This window comes from Cricetulus griseus, chromosome 2 (assembly GCF_003668045.3).
Source record: "Cricetulus griseus strain 17A/GY chromosome 2, alternate assembly CriGri-PICRH-1.0, whole genome shotgun sequence".
NCBI lineage: Eukaryota > Metazoa > Chordata > Mammalia > Rodentia > Cricetidae > Cricetulus > Cricetulus griseus.
In genome coordinates this window covers 23,852,496-23,873,538 of record NC_048595.1, presented here as the reverse complement: position 1 = coordinate 23,873,538, position 21,043 = coordinate 23,852,496, and the positions used below count along the sequence as shown (strand labels likewise).

The 21,043-nt window shown below is 40.6% G+C and overlaps 1 protein-coding gene across 5 annotated transcripts in view; it reads right to left on the bottom strand.

The window, feature by feature from the left end:
- Positions 1 to 2,293: 2,293 nt before the first annotated feature.
- S100pbp (S100P binding protein) overlaps positions 2,294 to 21,043 on the bottom strand; it is a 38,994-nt gene continuing 20,244 nt past the window's right edge. For 4 of the 5 annotated variants that reach the window (XM_027399371.2, XM_027399373.2, XM_027399374.2 and 1 more), the window contains 2 exons: positions 7,363 to 7,447; positions 2,294 to 4,002 (listed from right to left, as the gene is read on the bottom strand). In XM_027399371.2, coding sequence (XP_027255172.1) covers positions 3,861 to 4,002; positions 7,363 to 7,447 — 227 coding nt within the window. In that variant the 3' untranslated portion in view covers positions 2,294 to 3,860. Of the gene's footprint in view, positions 4,003 to 7,362; positions 7,448 to 21,043 lie in introns of those variants that run through there. The other variant, XM_027399375.2, reaches the window with a different exon arrangement.

Genomic DNA, 21,043 nt, shown 5'->3' with positions numbered 1-21,043 from the left:
ATCCCCATGGGGCTGGAGAGATGGCTCAGCAGTAAAGAGCACTAGTTGCTCTTACAGAGGACCTGAGTTTAATTCCCAACACCCAAAAAGCAGCTCACAGCTGTCTGTAGCTCCAGTTCCAGGGGATCTGACACCCTGACACACACAGACATGCAGGCAAAACACCAAAGCATGTAAAATAAGAAAAATAAATCATCAAAAAGTGTTAAAAAATATGTAAAGAACAGCCTGTCCGAGTATGTTACTATTTTCCCAGCAGTACTGGCTAATGAAGGTGACAATCTATCATTGCTGCCCTTGTCCTCACTCCTAGGGAGTCGATCTAAGATTAGGTTCATAAATGGCTTCTAAAGAATGTTGTCTCTCCATTATCTACCCATATCCATCCAATCTTCACGCCAGTTTCTTGGAACAGTTTCTGGAGCAGTGGGGCTCAGAACCACCACCAATTTCAAATAACTGATTTTGGTTTCTCCTATCTTCAAAGGGAGAAACTGCCTTGGACTAGCATGGTTTCCTCCTTGGTCAGTGCTAGCTCAAGAAAAACAGACACAGGCCAACCAGGGAGCCATGGGAAGGAATACAAGGAACTGGGTGCCTAATGGTGCTGCATGGGCCTCCCCCTCTGCAAAAACAGCAGCACAGTGACAGTTCAGGCTCCCGACATGCATTGTATGTAGCTGCAAATCCTCATCAATCTCGACATTTCTTAACTGTGGGAACGCCTTCCTCAACACTGTAATTTACCCTCAAAAGAGCAGGGAGCAAGCACCTCCTTCCCAGAATCATGCTCTACTAAATGCTGCCATCCTCCCATACCCTACTAAACGACCTACGCAGAGGAAGGCAAAGAACCCTCCTCCGAAGCCCGAAACAGACGGCCACAGTACATATGCCACCGACAAGAACTTTTATTTCTTTTTAATGACATTAAACACAACTGCTACAAGGGGAAAAACATGATTTAAAAAAAAAAAAAAGAAAAAAAGAGGCACCAAACTTAAGTTTCCTAATTGATCCTGACAACAATGCAAGTGAATCAGAGCCCATATTAGATCCAAAACTATTGGTTATCTCAGGCTCCTTACTTACAAATAAACTATTTACACAGCAAATTTTTACTTTGCTTTGTCAAGACCCCTGTGGAATGTCATCGTGGACAATAAACACTAAGTACAGTTAAATGCACATAACCCTCATTCAAATTTAAAAGTACAACAAGAATTTAATCTGTAACACAAGACTTAGAGGCCAATACCAAATATAAGATAAGAGATATGCAGCTCTGAAGAGATTAAAACTCTGGATTCTGCCCATTACCATCTTTATGGCTAACACGCCAGATAACGAGTTTTCTTTGGCTTTGTTTTTCTCCTTAAAGAATACCATGTTAACCACCAGAGAACAGCTCTCTCCTCCCCCAGTTCAACAGATTTAATTAGGCTGCTAACGCTTTGGAAAAACAGAATTATCTGAGCTAGAGGAAATGTGATTGTCACATTTTCTAGTTAACCTGTCACTCATCTGATTTGGCAAAGGCAATGCTCCCATTATACATTCAGTCTTCAACCCCCCAGAACCAGGAGAGCAAGAGCATCTCAGACTTCTGCCTAAGCAAATGCTGTCCTTCACTCCCTGTGTTATCTGTTGGGAACTGGAACTACTCAGCCAGTACGCTAACTGCTCCAGCTAGACTAAATTTTAACTTTATTTTGGTCCCAAAGGTAGATTATTTGGCATATCTCATCCCATCAGGCTAACTTATGGCATCTTGGGCAAGTGACCAATGAAGTAAACGATAATTATGCCAACTGAGAGAAGAGACTAGACAGACTACTTACTACCTTTGAAGGTCTAATCACAGGATCTAAACCAAAGAACTAAAGAATAGAAAATCCTTGCTGAGGGAAAAAAAAAGTCAAAAGCTGGGCATTGGTGGTACACACCTTTGATCCCAGTACTGGAGACAGAAGCAGGTGGATCTCCGAGTTAGAGGTCAGCCTGGTCTACAGAGTACTAGGATAGCCAGGACTACACAGAGAAACCTATCTTGGGGTGGGGGCTGATTTTTGCTGGGCATAGTGATATACACCTGTAATCCCAGTACTTGAGACATGGGGCAGGAAGATCAGAAGTTCAAGACCATCTTGGGCTAAATATTACATTAAAGGTTAACCTAGGCTATAAAGGAGAACCTGTCTCAAAGCGGGGGAGGGGGGAAGAAAATCCTTGACTGGATAAAACTAACAAACATTTAGGAATATTTATTCAAACCCACTGAAGGCTTGGGGAGAAAAAAAAAAATCAAAGTCACTTTTTTAGCCAAACGGTAGTAAGGAACACCTTTAATCCCAGCACTTGAGAGGCAGAGGTAGGCAGATCTCTGAGTGAGGCCAACCTGGTCTACTAAGCAAGTTCTAGGACAGCCAGGGCTACACAGAGAAACACTATCTCGAAACCCTTCCCCTCCAAAAAAAGAATCACTTTTCTAAAGTGGAGTAGGATGGGTTATTTAGTATTTAGGATGAGTTATCCACATAAAAAATGAGACATACAAAAGACAACCAGACAGAGGCTACACAACTATGAATAACATTCACAGAATGAATGATAGCAGCATGAACTCCCAAAATCATGTCTAGGGCTGCCTGTAAGACATCCATTAAGACACACAAAGCCTATGAGCTTTGGTTAGAACACCAAATCTTACTGAGAGCTGGTAATGTTGTAATGCACAGGCTCAATCCCAATTTCCCTAGACGTTCTTGAGCACTACTGAGAACAATGGAGTCTAACCAAATGTTAACATACAGGTGCAAAGGTACCTGTAGTCAACTAGAGAGGAAAACAGTGCCTCTCCAAAGGCTTCCACAGCAAGGAGGCTCCTAGAATAACACCAACACATAAACTTGGGGTTTTGCACATGAAACTGAAGACTCCCAGACATCTCAATGGCACTGACCCATCACCAAAGCAAGATTCTGTTGGAAGTTCTTCAGTAAATAGCCAGGGCATTCTGAAAGGCATGTCTACATCTAACAGGACATAAGAATATCTCCTGTAAAAAAACTCCAGGAGCAGAGTGGTCACTGGGAATGGGGGAATCCTTGAAGGGACAAAGAAACCAACTAGTCACAAAACCATGGAATATTCAACAAGGGTTGGTCAGCTATCTTCTGTCAGTTAAGATGTGTAAGGTTTACAAACACTGTGAGCAAAATATAGTTAACAGAGAATGAAAACAGCCAATAATTTAAAAAATAAAGGTAGCTAGTAGGCACAGAAAGGAGAGGATTTACATTTTTAACCTATCCTTTCAATAGGACTTTTCTCCTACTCCATCTTATTTTAAATGTCCCAAATTGCCAACCTTAAAATACTGACAAGTACTCAAGAGACTCAAATTTAAAAAGAGGAATTGTTAAAAGTGACTTCTACCCATGAACGAGTCATCAACAGTAACACTGGCTTGTAGCCTGCAGAACAATCCCTTCCTTACAGTAGGATAAAAGATGATTTCCTTGGGGTACTACAAATAGAGCTTAGAGCTGGTATTTATGTAAGACAGGAAGTTTTGACTTACTGCAGGCCTTCAAAGGGGAGCTACCTTCATTTTAAATTAAAAGGGAGGGAAGGAGGGAGGTAGGAAGGGAAAAATACTACTTAATATTGCTGAAACATGTATAGACAGACACAAATCAGGAGGATCCTCAAAAAAACTCAAGACAGTAATGGGCATTTCCAAAAGGTGACAAATTCTTTAAATAAAAATCTTGTGAAAAATAAAACTCAAAATATACAAACAAAAATAGCAGAGGAAAATAAGATGCTGCTATGGTCCGGACCCTGGGTAGGGACTGTCACTGTGGATGAGATGAAACATATGGACTGTAGGAGAAGTCTGGGAGACGCTGGAAACGATGGTGGCTCCGCTTGTTTCTGTCGACCCACTGACTCAGACTGTATCTTTGTAGAGGTTTCTGTCGGAACCGCGCATAATTTCTATTGAGAAGAGAGTAAAAACAGGAAGGATTTTCAGTTGGAATGATCATTTGGATACAAAACAGCTGCCATAACTATTTCAGAAATTTTATACTATTTTAATAATATGGAAGCCATATCATAAATGCTATTTCCTTGTAACTCTCAAAGTCACCACATTCTTACATAGGTATTGTTATGATAAGTGCCACATATGCCATGTTCTAAGGAAAACCAATGTGCAATGTTTAAGAGCCAGGCATGATGACATATACCTCTAATCCCCAGCAATGTGAGGTAAAGGCATTCTCAGCTTCATGAGTTAGAGGCCAATGTGAGCTACATAAGGCCCTGCCTCAAAAAACCAAAAATAGTTTTTTCTCCCTCTAGAAGTGTTTTGAGCAGGATCTGTGTTTCACTGATTCATCAGACCTATGCCTCCTACAGGACTGCACTGTTAAACAGATCAAAGTTGCTTAGGCCACATCAGTTAATTAGCTAAAAAGAGAATCCCCCAGAGAAGGTAAGTCATCATATGACTATCACATTGTACATTCAGAGACTGAATAGGCCCATAGTAAGGTTTGAGGGTCACCTGTTCTGGGTATGGTTTCTGAGAAAGCGCCTTAATAATTTGACCCAATTTCAAGTCCAAAAATATTGCCAATAATCACTTGGGAAGCTGGTCAAAGATACAGATCCTTTGCTGGGTGTGGTGGGGTCACACATGCAATCTCAACACTGTTGAGGGCCAAGGCAGGGGTCAGCATGATGGCCCAGTGGGTAAAGGCACCTGCAAGCAGACCTAACAAACCTGAATCCAATGCCCAGAACTCACAGGAGGCAAGAGGGCTGTCTTCTGACCTCCATGTTTGTGCTGTGGTAAGTGTCCAGCTGGGCTTTGCAACAATACTGACTCAAAAAAGTTTTCTTAGACCCTTTCTCCCTGGAGTTAAGGCTGGGACATTACACAGGTAGTTGTGAGAAACAGCCAAGGTTTAAAATAATTTTAACAGTACTTGACTTTTATCTATCACTACATGACATTATCTGCTGAATTCTTTAAACACCCCATCCAAGTTAATATTAGTGAATTCCTACTAGGAAAGTGCTAACATTAACGTCTACACTAGTAAGGAAATTAAACCTCAGATTAAGTAACATTCCTAAGGCCACAGAGAGGAGTAGGAAGATTTACCCGACTCCAAAACGTATTTTGTAACAACTATGTTACATTGCACCCCCTTTTTTGAGGTACAGTGTGTGTGTGTGTGTGTGTGTGTGTGTGTGTGTAGTGGAGCTTATAACTGAGCGACATTCCCATCCCCACACTATCTGAGAACTGCTTATATTTTATCTCTCTCTTGTCTTGCTACATATCCTGGAATTTGCTATGTACCCCAAGATAGCTTAGAATTTATAGCAATCATCCTTCTTCTGCCCCCAGAGTGCTGGGATTAAGTGCTGTGGTTCTGATGGAAGCCAGCATAACTAGAACAGAATAAGCAGTAAGGGTAGTAGATGAAGCTGGTGAGCCCAGCAAAGCACACAGGCATTCTTAAAGGGCTGAGGATGGCTAGCTGGTTGGAAGCCAATGGAAAGAGTGAGAAATAAGGGAACCTGACTTGTGCTTTAAAAGACTCTCTCTGGCCCGGTGGTGGTGGCACACACCTTTAGTCCCAGCACTTGGGAGGCAGAGGCAGGCGGATCTCTGTGAGTTCGAGGCCAGCCTGGTCTACAAGAGCTAGTTCCAGGACAGCCTCCAAAGCCACAGAGAAACCCTGTCTTGAAAAACCAAAAAAGGGACTTTCTCTGGCTTCTAAGCAAGCAATGACAAGACATATAAGTAGAGTCTATATGATTTCCTGATGCCCTAATATGGAATGTGAGAGAAACATTATAATAACACCAAGGCTTAAATGTTTTGTGCTTTTTACTTTTTAAAAAATAGGGTGTCGCCGGGCATTGGTGGCTCACGCCTTTAATCCCAGCACTCTCGAGGCAGAGGCAGGAGGATCTCTGTGAGTTCGAGGCCAGTCTGGTCTCCAGAGCAAGTGCCAGGATAGGCTCCAAAGCTCCACAGAGAAACCCTGTCTCGAAAAACCAAAAAACAGGGTCTCACTATGTAGACCTGGCTGGCCTGGAACTATGTAGACTGGGGTGGTCTTGAATTCAGAGATTCGCCTGCCTTTGCTTCCCAAGTGCTGGGAATAAAGGTGTGTACCTCCATGCCTGCCCTAAGGTTTTTTAGTCACTGAATTAAAGTTAAAATTGCACTGCATCAAGAACACAGATTTAAAAAAAAAAAAAAAAAAAAGCATTTATTTGGTGTGTATGTGTGTGTGTGTGTGTGTGTGTTTGTCTGTGTATGTACATGTGCATGTGTGAAGGTACCCATGTGCCACAGCTCATGTGTGAAAACCAGATAAGGCTATTTACAGGAGTTGGCTCTCTCCTTCTACCATGTGAGTTCTGGGAATTAACAGAAATTGACAGGCTTGGCATCAATTGCCTGTACTCACTGGGCAATCTTACCAGCCCAATAACCCAGATTTTAGTTTACATTCGATAGTACATGTCCACAATCTTGCCATCCACAGCAAGTACAAGCAGAAGTTAGCCTGGCTACATAAGGAGACCCTATGGCAAAACACGAAAACACACGCTCAGATTTCTTTTTCTTTTTTTTTTTTTTTTTTTTTGAGACAGACTCAGTATGCAACCCTGGCTGGCCTAGAACTTGTTATATAACTCGCTCTGTAGACCAGACTGGCCTCAAACTCAGAGATCCACTGGCCTCTGCCTCCAAGAGTTGTGATTAAAGGTGTGTGCTACCCTGCACAGCCTAGCACCCCAGATACTGAAGCTGGGTATGGAGGTGCATGACTACATAACCAATACGACATGGGAGGTTAAGGCTGGCCTGAGTAGCAAGACCTTGTAAAGCTGAAGGAAGAGGAAGAGGAAAAAAGAGGAGGAGGTGGTGGTGATTATTGGCTCAGTGGACAAAAGCACTTTCTGCAGAAACCCAACAACCTGAATTCAAGCCCTGGAGCTCATGTAAAGGTGGAAGGAAAGAACTGACTTCACTACACATATACCACGGATGCAGGTGCTCCCCCATACACATCACATGCACACAATTATAAATAAAAAAGAAACCAGAATTTTTAAAACCAGAAAATTTACTGATACAAAATTGAAATATAATAGAGCTAGTTAGTTAAACATTGTGCATCTAGTATTAAACCTTGAATTTTGGTCCAATTCTTAGTTCATTCTAATGCTATGTTTCTTTTTCTGGAAATAAACAACTCATCATAGTTCCCTTGCAACCAAATTGTAGCCTTTTCTCCTTCAGAAGGAAGGAGACCCACTTACCGTGTAGTAAGATCTGAAGGATGCTGCCAGTCTGGGTTCTGCATATGAACTTGATCCATCAGGGCATCTAGCTCTCCCAAGGTACCTGTGATAGATGGATGAGTGCTTAGTAAGGAGTTGAGTGTATGATGCTCACCTCCATCAAAGCAAAGCTCAGCACATGCTTCAGGGGAAAAGAAAAAGGCACTTGACCTTATACTACCCGCTGTGACTATCACAAGCAACTAGCACAGAAACTATAAGCCAGACTGAAGCACTGCTTTTGGATGGTGGGGAAACAAAAATGGCAATGATCACTCCTTTAACACTTATCCTATTAGGTGTGACACACTTCATAGGTACCTAGAAATGTGGTAGTGAACAAGACATTATATGTCTATCCCTGCCCTCACTTAATGAGGGAGGTAAGTGATTTTGAAGTATGATAAGGAGATATGCAAGTGGCTACTCAGACTGGGGTGTGGGAACTCGGAAGACCAGTCAGGGATCGAAAGGATGCATAGAAATGAGTGAGGTGACAGGTTGTTAAAGAAAAGTAGCCAATACAAAGGCTAGAGACAAAGAACAGTAAAATACATTGTTGAAGAAAAACAGAGTTTAACACTCTTTGCTAACCAGAAAACCTGTTAAAGATGATTTTCCACAATCTTTGAGAAACTGACAATGTACTACATATTTCATGATATCTAGTCAAAAAAAAAAAAAAAAAAAAAAGCATACGCCAAGCATGGTGGTGCACTCAGGAGGCAGAAGCAGGCAGATCTGTGACTGTAGTCCAGGCCAGCCTGGACTACAGATCGAGTTTCAGGACAGCCAAGGCTACACACAGAAACCCTGTCATGGAAAAAAAAAAAAAAAATCATTTATGTTCAGAACAGCTTTTTTTTTTTTCTCCAAGGCAGGGTTTCTCTGTGGCTTTGGAGGCTGTCCTGGAAGTCTCTCTTGTAGACCAGGCTGGTCTCGAACTCAGAGATCAGCCTGCCTCTGCCGCCCGAGTGCTGGGAGTAAAGGCCGAGAACAGCTATTCTAACTTGTCTTAGTGTTCTATTGCTGTGAAGAGACACCATGACCAAGGCAACTCCTATAAAGGAAAACATTTAATTGAAGGCCTGTTTAGTTTAGAGTCAGTCTATGATCATCATGGCAGGAAGCAGACAGGTATGGTGTTACAGTAATAGGTGGTAGCTTTATATCATGATTTGTAGGCAGCAGGCAGAGAGAGACTGGGCCTGGCCAGGGCTTTTAAAAACTCAAAGCCCGCCTTTAGTGACACACTCCATACAACAAGGCCACACCACCCAATCATTCTAAAACAGTTACACTAACTGGTAGGGGGACCAACCATTCAAACATATGAGCTTATGGGGGCCTTCTCATTCAAACTACCAAATAACTGTACAGAAGTTCACTGAAATATAATTTAACTGTGGGGTTATTTGCAAATTCTTCTTAATAAGATTTTATTAAAAATTCACATACAGAGATAAATGTTCTTAATATCATTTGAAATATGAAAAATTATAGCTCAAGGAAGTAAACTTGTCATAACTATTTAATAACCCAGAATTCAAATTGTTCTTATGTGACACCATGTTCTTGCCACTATGTGAAATGCTTTTTTAAACAATTTGTTTTGGTGGCACATGTCTTTAATCCCAGCACTTGGGAGGCAGAGGCAGATGGATCTCTGAATTCCAGGTCATCTACAGAGCAAGTTCCAGGACATCCAGGACTCCACAAAGAAACCCTGTCTCAAAAACATATTTTTAGATTTATATTTATGTGCATGTATGTATGTGAAATAAATGCATGCCTGGTGTCCATGGAGGTCAGAAGAAGGCACTGGCTTCCCTGAAACTGGAGAAATGGATGGTTGCTAGCTAACATGTGAGTACTGGAAACAAGGCCCAGGTACAATTAAATCCTAGTTGTAACAGGGCAAAGGTTCTTGTATCTTGTCTCAGCTACAGCCATCTGAGGTTTAACCTGAAATTGACTCTGCTCCCTATTTTATAACCCTACCCCCGAGCTGTGAAAAGTATCCAACCCTGTTTTAGAAACTCAGGGTTGAAATGCCCCAGCTAAAGGAATGTTTTGGCTTTGGTTAAACTGCTTGCTTGCTTTACTTCCTTCTTCAACTGCCAATCAGGATGTAGTTTTTCTGTGTTCTTTGCTTTTAAAAGCTCCCCAGAAAATGTATGCAGGGATGCTCTGCAAGTGGTTCTCTCTAGACAGTCTTTAGCTGGTCTAATACAGAATCTCAATTCAGACTTTGGTCATGCTGAGTGGTCTTTGGGTCTCTACCCTGCAAAACTAGTAGTCACAAAACCATTTCTCTAGCCCTGAAATGTTTATAATCTTAACACTTGGAAGGCTAAGGCAAGAGGACTGCCATGGGTTCAAGGCTACCCTAGGCTACAGAGGCCATATCTCAAAAATAAACAAAAACCCAAAAATGAAAAAGAAAACCAGTAACAGTAACAACAACAACAACACCCTGAAACTTGGGGCTGGAGAGATTGCTCAGCACCTGCTGTTCTTGCAGAGGACCTGGGTTTGGTTCTCAGTATCCACATTGCTAACAGCTATTTGTCACTCCAGGTCTAAGGATCCAACACCCCCTTATGGTTTCCAAAGGTATCAGGCATGCAAGTGATACAGACAGATCTGCAGGCAAAATACTCATGTATATAAAATAAAAGTATATCTGCCAAGGTGTCGATGGTGTACACCATTAATCCCAGCACTTGGGAGGGAGAGGCAGGTGGATCTGTGAGTTCGAGACCAGCCTGGTCTACAAGAGCAGTCTCCAAAGCCACAGAGAAGCCCTAGTTTGAAAAACAACAACAACAACAACAACAAAAACAAAAAACAAAAAAAAAAAAAGAAAATTAAACTCTAGTTAGGAAACAATTTCCCTAGAGCAGTGGTTCTCAAATTTTAATGTGTATATAATCAGATGGCGATCACAAAACAAGATTGCTGGTGGCTCACACTCCAGAGTTTCTAATTGTGAAGGTCTGGGGTTTCTAAGATATTCTTAGTATTGCTGATACTGCTCATCTAAGAACCTCTTTTTTTTTTTAATCATCTTAAAAATGTTAAAATAATCTTTATCTGTTGTTATGTATATTATATATATTTAAAGTATATTAAAATAGCTTTGTGCAATTAAAGCACAGCCATTTTTAGATACAAGGAACAGTAACTGATATAGTTAGTAATAAAAATATAGACAATTCACTAAGTGTCTCTATCAACCATATTCCAGGGCAGGATCCATGCCCAGGACTACACAAAACAGACTTCTGTGGTTTGTTGTGTTTTCTTTTGTTATGTACCATATTAGTTTTTTGTTTGAGTCTCATTTTTTTGTTTGTTTTAGGGAGGAATTTTTTTTGAAAGAGAAAGAACATGAAGTTATGTGGGTAGGGAGTTGCGGAAAGGAAAGTGTATGACCATAATATACTGTGTGGAAAAATACCTGAAATTCTTTTTAAAAAATGTATATATACATACATACTTGCTTCTACACCTTTAACCATTTCCTAGAACAAGGTAATGAACAAAAATTAAAACTAAGGTGAATCCTGTTCATTTCTGAGACACCATAGAGATTCTTTTCCTAGTTTTTAAACATTTTCTTATAATGAGTTATATAAACCTAAATAAAAAACTCAACTTCAATAGGTTGTGAGGGGGAAATAGTCTCCATCTTTGTGAAAAGTTGAACATTACTAATTATATCCAATCATCTTTAGAAAGGAAAAACTATGAAATATTATTTACTGAGCCAGGATTACTGCTTTTGTTGTTCATTTATTTGAGACAGGGCCTTACTATGTGGCCCAGCTGACCTAGAACTTCCTATGTAGATCAGACTGGCCTCAAACAAAGATCCGCCTGTCTCCACGTGCTGGGATCAAAGGCATGTGTTACCATATTACACCTAAATTGGATTATGTTTTTAAAATACTCTACGTGAGAGGCTGGAGAGATGGCTCAGTGGTTAAAAGCACTGTCTTCTCTTCCGGAGGACTTGGGTTCAATTCACAGGACCCATATGGCAACTTGCAACTGTAACTCCAGTTCTAGGGGATCTGACACCCTCACACCAATGTACACTAAATTTAAAAAAAAAAAACTTAAAAAACAAACAAACCTCTATGTGTAGACCTGAGCAACTGAGGCAGAGTGTGCGCTGTCAGTGGTCCTGGGTTCTACAGGCAGTCCTATCCCAGCAGTTTAACCAAATGAAGATAGGTTTTCTCGTGGTTTGTACCACAAACACGGTAGATTGGTGTCCCTTGATGTCCCTTTTTCTATCTCAGATTTGGAATTTGGGGTCAAGAGCCAATTGGTAGGATTGGGAGAAACCATAATGAAGAGTGGCAGCACTGTGGGGACATTTATAGCTATCAGAATAGGCATACAATGCTAATCAAGACAATGACTGCCTGCTAAATTTATTTCCCATCCATCCTGACACGTGTACAACAAAAGAACAAAGCTTTTTCAAACTGGGAAACAAGATGGCTCAGCGGGTCAGGGCATCGGTCAACATGCTAACCTGAGTTTGGTCCTTAAAAGACAGAACCCACTCTAGCCAAGTTATCTCTGATTCTCACACATGTATTATGGTGATACACAAACACAAAATGTAAAAACATATTCACTTTATAAGTAAGTCTTACTTAAACCAGGACTACTGAACACACACACACAAAAAGCAAAGCCAGCTGTAGTTGTCATACCCACTAGTCGTCCCAGTGCTGGGGAGATAGAGGCAGGCAGATCACTAGGGTTCACAGGCCAGACAGCCTAGATTAATTTACAAGCTCCAAGCCAACTGATGATTGCTGAAGAATAAAATCTAAGGTTGTCCTCTGGGACACACACACAAACACCATGAGATACTTGCCTCATAAATAAGGCAATGGCTATTACTCATTAGTAATTAGTAGCTTTTCCCCTTGAGATAGCATTTCACTATATAGCCCTGGCTGGCATGGAACACATTACATAAACCAGGCTAGCCTTGAACTCAAGAGATGTGCCTGCCTCTGTCTCCTAAGTACAGGGATTAAAGGCAAGCACCACCCTGCCCAGCCTTACTAAGTAGCTTTTAAAAGAAAAGCTATTGTCTACCGCTTTTAAAAAATATATATTTATTACATACACAGTATTTTGCCTTCATGCTAGAAGAGGGCACCAGATCTCATTACAGATGGCTGTGAGCCACCATGTGGTTGCTGGGAATTGAACTCAGGACCTCTGGAAAAGAAGTCTATGTTCTTAACCTCTGAGCCATCTCTCCAGCCCTGTCTGCCCTTCCTTTATACTTTTTCTTTTTTAATTATTGAACCATGGTCTCGTAGTATTCTAGGTTTAGAACTACCTCAGGTCCCCCCAAACTAGGATTCTAAGCATAAACACCTGATCAGTGCCAGGAAAAATCATTTTGTTTTAGGGATGTACTTTTTGGGATTCTTCAAACACTCCATTGTAGAGAACAAGTGAAGTCCCAAATGAAAGTGTATTGTTGACATGGGCATGGCCATGTCAAGAACCAAAGCCTCAGAGCAAAATTGACAAAAGTCTTCCTGGGGTGAGGCTGAGGGATGGCAAAACCTTCCTGTGGTCTAAGTGCCAATGTTGACAGTATATGCAGAAAATGTCTACTGTATGCTCCCTCCCCTCCCCTCCCGTTTATGGCCTGAAGATTGTTCCTCCTGGTTCAGCTTTATCCTAACCTGGCCTCCCTTTCAACTGCATTTAATAAACATGCTGAGTTGCCAAGGTTCTGTTGCTTCTCCCATCAGGAGGCCAGTCCACTTGAGCCCAGCTTTTCTATAAGCCCATGTCTGTCATTTCTTCATCCCCTTGCCACCCTATTTAGGTTAATCCCTGGAGCTGTGCAGAGAATCCCACCCATGTGTCCTCTCTGCAGGTGACACATTTGTTCTCACTGGCCTGTGTGTAAGACAACCCAGTTGCCTCAACCTTGTCCACCCAAAGAGACACAGAGATTTGGATTAGTTTCTGGGTTGCCTCCTATTTTAGACACATGTATGCACACAACACATAAACACAATAAGTGTAATAAAAAAAAATTAGAAAAAATATATTGCCAAGGTAGGTGTGGTGGCACTTGTCTTTAATCCCAGCACTTGGGAAGCAAAGGCAGGCAGATCTCTGTGAGTTCAATACTAGCCTAGTCTACAGAGTTCCACCACAGCTGGGGATGTTAAACCCTGTCTCAAAAGAAAACAAACAGGCGGCTGGGCGTTGGTGCTGCACGCTCTTAATCCCAGCACTTGGGAAGCAAAGGCAGGCAGATCTCTGTGAGTTCAAGGCCAGCCTGGTCTCCAGAGCAAGTGCCAGGATAGGCTCCAAAGCTCCTCAGAGAAACCCTGTCTCGAAAAACCAAAAAAAAAAAAAAAAAAAACACCAAAAAAAAGAGAATCCTATCACTGTGTGTCTTACACACAATAAGGTATATTCATTCATTCATTCTTTCTTTTTTTTTTTTTTTTTTTAGACAGGGTTTCTCTGTGGCTTTGGAGGTTGTCCTGGAACTAGCTCTTGTAGACCATGCTGTCCTTGAAATCATAGAGATCTGCCTGCCTCTGCCTCTGCCTCCTGAGTGCTGGGACTAAAGGCGTTCGCTACCACTGCCGGCAAAAATGTGTGGCCCAGGCTAGCCTCGAACCCGTGATCCTCCTGGTTCTGCTCCTTCAGCAAATCCTACTGGCTTGCGCCACCACAACCGGCTGTTAATTCTTATTAGCACTGAAAACTTATTCCTAGGAGGAGGTAGTGATGCACACCTTTAGTGTCGGCACTCAGAAGGCAGAGGCAGGCAGATCTCTGAGTTTGAGGCCAGCCTGGTCCACAGAGTGAGTTCCGAGACAGCCAGGGCTACATTGAAAAACCCTTTCTTGAAAAACCAAATAAGTAAAAAGAAAGAACTTGTTCCTAAGAGTAATCTTTATTATTAATAAGACTTAATAATCTGGAGACTATGGTAGCTAACATTTACCAAGTATGTATGTACTGGGTTCCCTGCTAAATGTTTTACATGTATCATTGAATTCTAACAATTGCTAAGAGACAGAAATAATGATTTGTTTTATTCACAAGAAAACCGAAGTTGGATAAGACACTCAGCTATCATCTAGTATCTTGATTGGTAAGTCAGGATTCAAACCCTGGTGAGGCTAATTATCCAAAAACCTTCTTTCAGTTCATAACTTCAATCTCTTCCTCCAAAGTGAGAGATGCTAACAAGAACTGGAATATTTAAATGTTCCCTTCTCTTCATAGTCTCTAACAGATGGGCTTTCTTGGACCAACAGTACCATGATTTTATTTTTAAGTTGTGGTTAAAAGGTGGAAGATTTTCCTTTGTTCTGTGACTAAATGAAATTTACCTAACAATAAAAATTGGAGGGAAAAAAATCCTTACACTTCAGTAATTCAATCACTAATGTAAACCTTAACTTATAAATATGAAGTTTGTATTGGGAAAAATCCCATCTAATAAGTGACCTTAATAATTGAAAAGTGGGGCTGCAAAGGCACTGGCTGCTCTTGCAGAGGACCTGGATTCCTGGCACCTACATGGTAACCCACAGTCATCTGTGACTTCAGTTCCAAAGACCCAATGTCTTCTTCTGGCATCTGCTATCACCAGACACATACACGATGTACACATACACACATTTGTATAAGACACTCAAGAACATAAAAAAATAAATCTTTAAAAAAGCTGGAAAGTGAATTGTTGTATCAAAAGTGCGAGTACCTACTATTCAATTCTGACAAGTTTTATACTTCACCATATTTTGTACTATGACACACTACCTAGTTAAGTACAGTACAAAACTAAAGAACAAAATCTATCTGGCTAATAACTAGAATATACCCTAGCACCAACAGGTTATTAACTGAATCAATTTGATATTGTCCTTAAAAATGTGAGGTTTAGTAGTGTCAGGGTAGGGCAGTAGTCAATTCAGATAGTTAACAGAGTAGCAGAAGCACTCTTTGACCGTGACAACAGACAAAAGAAAATCTGATAGGAAACAATAACCTATCTCTGAGGGTGTCTTTAAGGGCAAGGAACTTGACTTTGTGGTTTTTCTTTATTATGAGGCCTAGCTATACGATTAAGAATCTACTCTCCTCTCCCTGAACCCCAGGAAATTCTTTTGTGTATCCATGTAGGCCAGAAGATAATGTTGGGTGATGTCCTTTATGACTTTTCTTTTCTTTTTTTTTTTTTTTGTTTTAGTTTTTTGAGACAGATTTTTCTGTAGCTTTGAAGCCTGTCCTGGAACTCACTCTGTAGACCAGGTTGGCCTCGAACTCCACCTGTCTCTGCTTCTTAAGTGCGGGGATTAAAGGTGTGTACCACCACCACCACACCACCACCACCACCACCACCACCACCACCCACCACCACCACCACCAGGCTATGACTTATTTTTTGAGTTAAAATCTCTCACTGAACCTGGAGCTCACCAATTGTCCAAAGCCATTGTCCAATGAGCATCTGGGATCCTGCTGTCTCTGTCTCAGTGCTGAGACATGCAAATACCCACAAAACATAAATACTAAAAAATTAAACACAAGACTACTGTTCTCATTTAATTGACCAAAATTACAAAAAAAAAAAAATTACAAAGTACTTTTAGGCACTTCAGTTATGGCTTGGTGATACAGTGAATGCTTAGTACATGGGAGGCCCTAGGGTTCAATCCCCAGCACAGACAGACAGACACACGCACGCACGAAGGAACACTAGCACAAACTCTCAAGAGTGGGGTTATGTGTGGTAAACTGTTTCTAACTGTTTAATTAAATGAAAATGAAAAGGTATCATAAGTTCACTCAAAATAAATAAACAAACAAACAAATAAATAGGGTTTCTTTGTGTAGCCTTGGCTGTCCTGAAACTCAGAGAGATCTGCCTGCTTTTGCCTCCTGAGTACTGGGATTAAAGAGATGCACTACCAACGATCAGCTAAAAATCCTTTTAAAAGGAGGTAGCAGAATGGCTGAGCAGATAAAGGTGCTTGCTTATACAAGCCTAATGACATGAGTTCAAGCCCTAGAACCCACAGAAAAGTGAAAGTGAACTGATTCCACAAAGTTGTCCTGACCTCCACAAGCATGCCATGTCAAACATTACACTCAATCTCTGTCTGTCTGATACACACACAATTTTACCAGTCCTTTAAAAAAGAATTAGTAAACTAAGTAGAGATGATTTAAGAATAAGAAAGTTATGCAAATTGACCTAAACTACAGAGGCTAGGTATTTTGCCTATCATGTGCAAGCCCTTGAATTAAGTTTCTAGGACCACAAAAGTCAATCTATCAATCAAGGTAAGGTAACCTAATACAGAATAAGGGAAAAACACTATTATCGTATTTGTAAATAGTGTAAGTAAATGCAGAAAATGAATTTAACAAAGTTTACTAGTTGTTCATGATAAAAATGATCACTTATAGCCAGAGGGAATTTCCCTAACCTAATTAGAGCATCTATGATAAACATTTATCATCTAAGATAAACCTGTATCATATTTAATGTGCTCAAGGCAACAGACAGTACAATAATGAGAAATAAAAAGCTTATAAATTGGAAGGAAATCAACCGTCTTTATTTAGATAATATCATAACAGCAAATTCTAAGATATCTATTAAAAAGTTCACAAAACAGGAAAATTCAGCATAATTTATGATATGGCCAAAATATTTAAAAAAGTCAGTATATTCTAGCAATGACCAACTAGATAGTGAAAAAAATTAGATATAATTTAACACAGCATAAACAAGCATTAAATAGTAATGAACTTAACAAAGTATACAAGATCTATAATAATAAAAGCCAAAATATATCAAGAGAAATTTAAAATTACATTAATAAATGAATCAATGTATCACAGATGTTTATAGATGGATGCAGAGGATCAGCAGTTCAGGTCATCTCCAAATACATGATAAGTTCAAGGCCAGCCTGGGTTATAGGAAATCCAGTCTCAAAAACAAACAAACAAACAAACAAAAGGCCAGGTATGGTGTTGCATGATGCCTTTAATCCCAGCACTTAGGAGGCAGAGGCAGGTAGATCTCTGAGATCGCGGCTAGCCTGGTCTACAGAGTGAGTTCCAGTACAGCCAAGGTTACACAGAGAAACTCAAAAAAGCAAAACAAGCAAATAACAACAAAAAAAGTAAAAATATTTGCTAATAACATAGTAGCTGTATAGACCTGATGATAGCTAATAAATAGCCTAGATATGGTGGCACATGCACCCCAGAGGCATGCATAGGCAGGCAGATCTCCAGAATAGCCTGAGTTATGTAGGAAGACCCTATCTCAAAAACAAACAGAAAAACAAACAAACAAACAAACAAACAAAAAACCCCAAACAAACACCCCCACTCCACCCCCCAGCTGAAGGGTGGGGAAAAGAGGACCTGAGTTTGAACTCCAGCAGCTAAGCTTGGGTCAGTTGTGGTGATGCATCCCTTTAATGCCAGGACCTGGGAGGCAGAGGTAGGCAGGCAGGCAGATCTCTGATTCAAGACCAGCCTAATCTACATACAGCAATCAGGACAGTCAGGGATACACATGTCTACAATCCCTGAGCTGGAGGCAGGAACAGATGAATCTAGGATCTTGAGTGCTTGTTCAGCTAGCCTAACCTAACCTGGGGTCTTGAAGTTTGGTGAGAGACCAAAGTAAGATCAAGGGTAAGGCGGAGTATGATAGCAAAGGGTATCAGCACTGTTCCTCTGGCCTTTGCACAGACACACACATATACACATACTCAAGAAAAGAAAATTTTGGGCTGGAGAGATGGCTCAGAGGTTAAGAGCACCAGCTGATCTTCCAGAGGTCCTGAGTTCAATTCCCAGCAACCACACGGTGGCTCACAACCATCCATTATGAGAGCTGGTGCCCTCTTCTGGTGTGCAGATATACATGGAAGCAGAATGCTGTATACATAATAAATAAATAAAATCTTAAAAAAAAAGAAAATATTTTCTTTATTTTATCATTGTTATTTTTGAGACAGGGTCTTTTTTCATAGCTCTGGCTATCTGGAAACTCACTACATAGACCAAACTAGCCTCAATTTACAGCGATCCACCTGCCTCTGCCTCCCAAGTGCTAGGATTAACCACACATAGTTCCTTGTTGAAATCAATCTAAAAACCTAGCAAGTGAGTTTTGATTAATATATAACAATCAACTGAATTTTTAAATTCTACCACAGAACAGATACCTATTTGTATGTATGTACGGGGTGTCTTTGAAGCAGGATCTCTAGTTCAGCTGGTCTCAGGCTGAATGCTAGCATTACACTTTGTGCTATCATACCCAGACAGGTACGAAGATTCTAAAATATATCTCTGACAAAAGTATCACCATATAAAATACTCTGAGATTCCAAAGATGTGCAAGAGTGTATATCAAAAGCTATAAAACAGGCGCTGGAGAGATGGCTCAGAGGTTAAGAGCACTGACTGCTCTTCCAGAGGTCCTGAGTTCAATTCCCAGCATCCACATGGTGGCTCACAACCATCCATTATGAGAGCTGGTACCCTCTTCTGGTGTGCAGATATACATGGAAGCAGAATGTTATATACATAACAGCTAAACATGGAGGCTCAAACCTGTAATATCAACGCTTAGAAGGCTAAAGCAGGAGAATGGGAAGTTTAAGGACAGCTGGTGGCACACACTTTACTCCCAGTACTCAGGAGGCAGAGGCAGGTGGACCTCTGTGAATTCGAGGCCAGCCTGGTCTGCAGAGCAAGTACCAGGACAGCCAGGGCTACACAGAGAAACCCAGTCTTGAAAACAAAAGTTCAAAGCCAGTCTGGGCTACATAAAAGCTTGAAGATACTGGAAGCTACAAAGTACCACTGAAAGAAATTAAAGATTTGAATAATTAAGGATCAAAATAGTCAAGATATTCATTCTTGCTAAATTTTACCCAATTTCTATAAATCCAATGTAATTTTAATAAAATCATAGGAGGCCCTTTAAATAAACTTTATACTATTGAACAGTAATTTAAAAAAATAAAGATTAATGGTTGTATGAAAATAGAAGCCAGCTTGAAGGAACTTTGAATAGTCAAATTTGAGATAAACTGAGCATCAAAAAGAATAGGAGCTGGGGCTAGAAAGATGGCTCTGCAATTAAGAGCAACTGCTGCTCTTGTAGAAGACCGAGGTTCAATTCCTAGCATCCATATGGTAGCTCACAACCTTCTGTAACTCCAGTTCTAAGAGATCCATATCTTCTGGCTTCCAAGTGTACCAGGCACACACACAATGCACAACATATATACAAGGAAAGCAATCAAACATACATATAATTTTTTAAAAACTGGAGCTATAAATATAACTTTAAAAATCCATTAGAGGGCTGGAGAGATGGCTCAGAGGTTAAGAGCACTGGCTGCTCTCCCAGAGGTCCTAAGTTCAATTCCCAGCAACCACATGATGGCTCACAACCATCCGTAATGAGATCTGGTGCCCTCTGCTGGCCTTCAGGGACACATGCAGACAAGAACACTATATACATAATAAATAAATAAGTCTTAAAAAAAAATAGAAGAAAAAAATCCATTAGGGCTGGAATATATCTTACTGGGAGATGTATTTAACATATGCAAGGCACTAAGGAGGGGAGGTGTAGGTGGATATGATTGCATATATGCATAAGATTGTCAATACATTAAATACATTCTAAAAAAGAAGAAAGATTATATAGAGGTGGAGGGGCCACTTTCTACATCCTAGTGTAACAGATAATTCAGATGAAGATCACCAATGAATGCTTAAACTATTAGGCAAAGCTAGTTGCTGGGGAATAGGATATTCATATGGTACTAAGGCATCACCCCATAAATGACAGCAATTAGATTGTAAAAATGTACCTTACAAAGGAAAGTTATGTCCATTAACATCTTTTTTTTTTTTTTTTTTTTTTGAGATAGGGTTTCTCTGTAGGTCTGGAGACTGTCCTGGAACTTTCTTTGAAGACCAGGCTGGCCTCGAACTCACAGAGATCCGCCTGCCTCTGCCTCCCAAGTGCTGGGATTAAAGGCATGTACCACACCCCTACCCCACCTCCCCAACCTCCACCACCGTCCGTCCATTCATCCATTAACATCTTAACAAACTTGGTTAACAACATTAGTTCAACAGCCTGTCACTGTGTCACATATGCCTCCAAGGTTTCCACAAGACCAACATTCCTAACAGCCCTCTAAACTAGCTGTGCCTGGAATGCTTAATCTGAATCTAATTCTGCTTTTAGTTTACAGAAATACAGGAAATGAAAATCAAACTAAATGGTAGTAAAGAACCAATCAGGGGACTACAGAGATGGCTCAGTGGTTAAGAGCACTGACTGCTTTTCCAGAGGTCCCAGTTCAATTCCCAGCACCCACATGGCAGCTTACAACTGTCTGTAACTCCAGTTCCAGGGGACCCGACGCCTTCACACAGACATACTTGCAGGCAAAACACTAAAAACTCATAAAAGAACAGACAAAATTTAGAATGCGGAACTACCTCTAAAGAAAGAGACTTACATTAAAAGAGACTGAGACAATAAATAAAGATGTGTACCTTCATCAGATTCTGC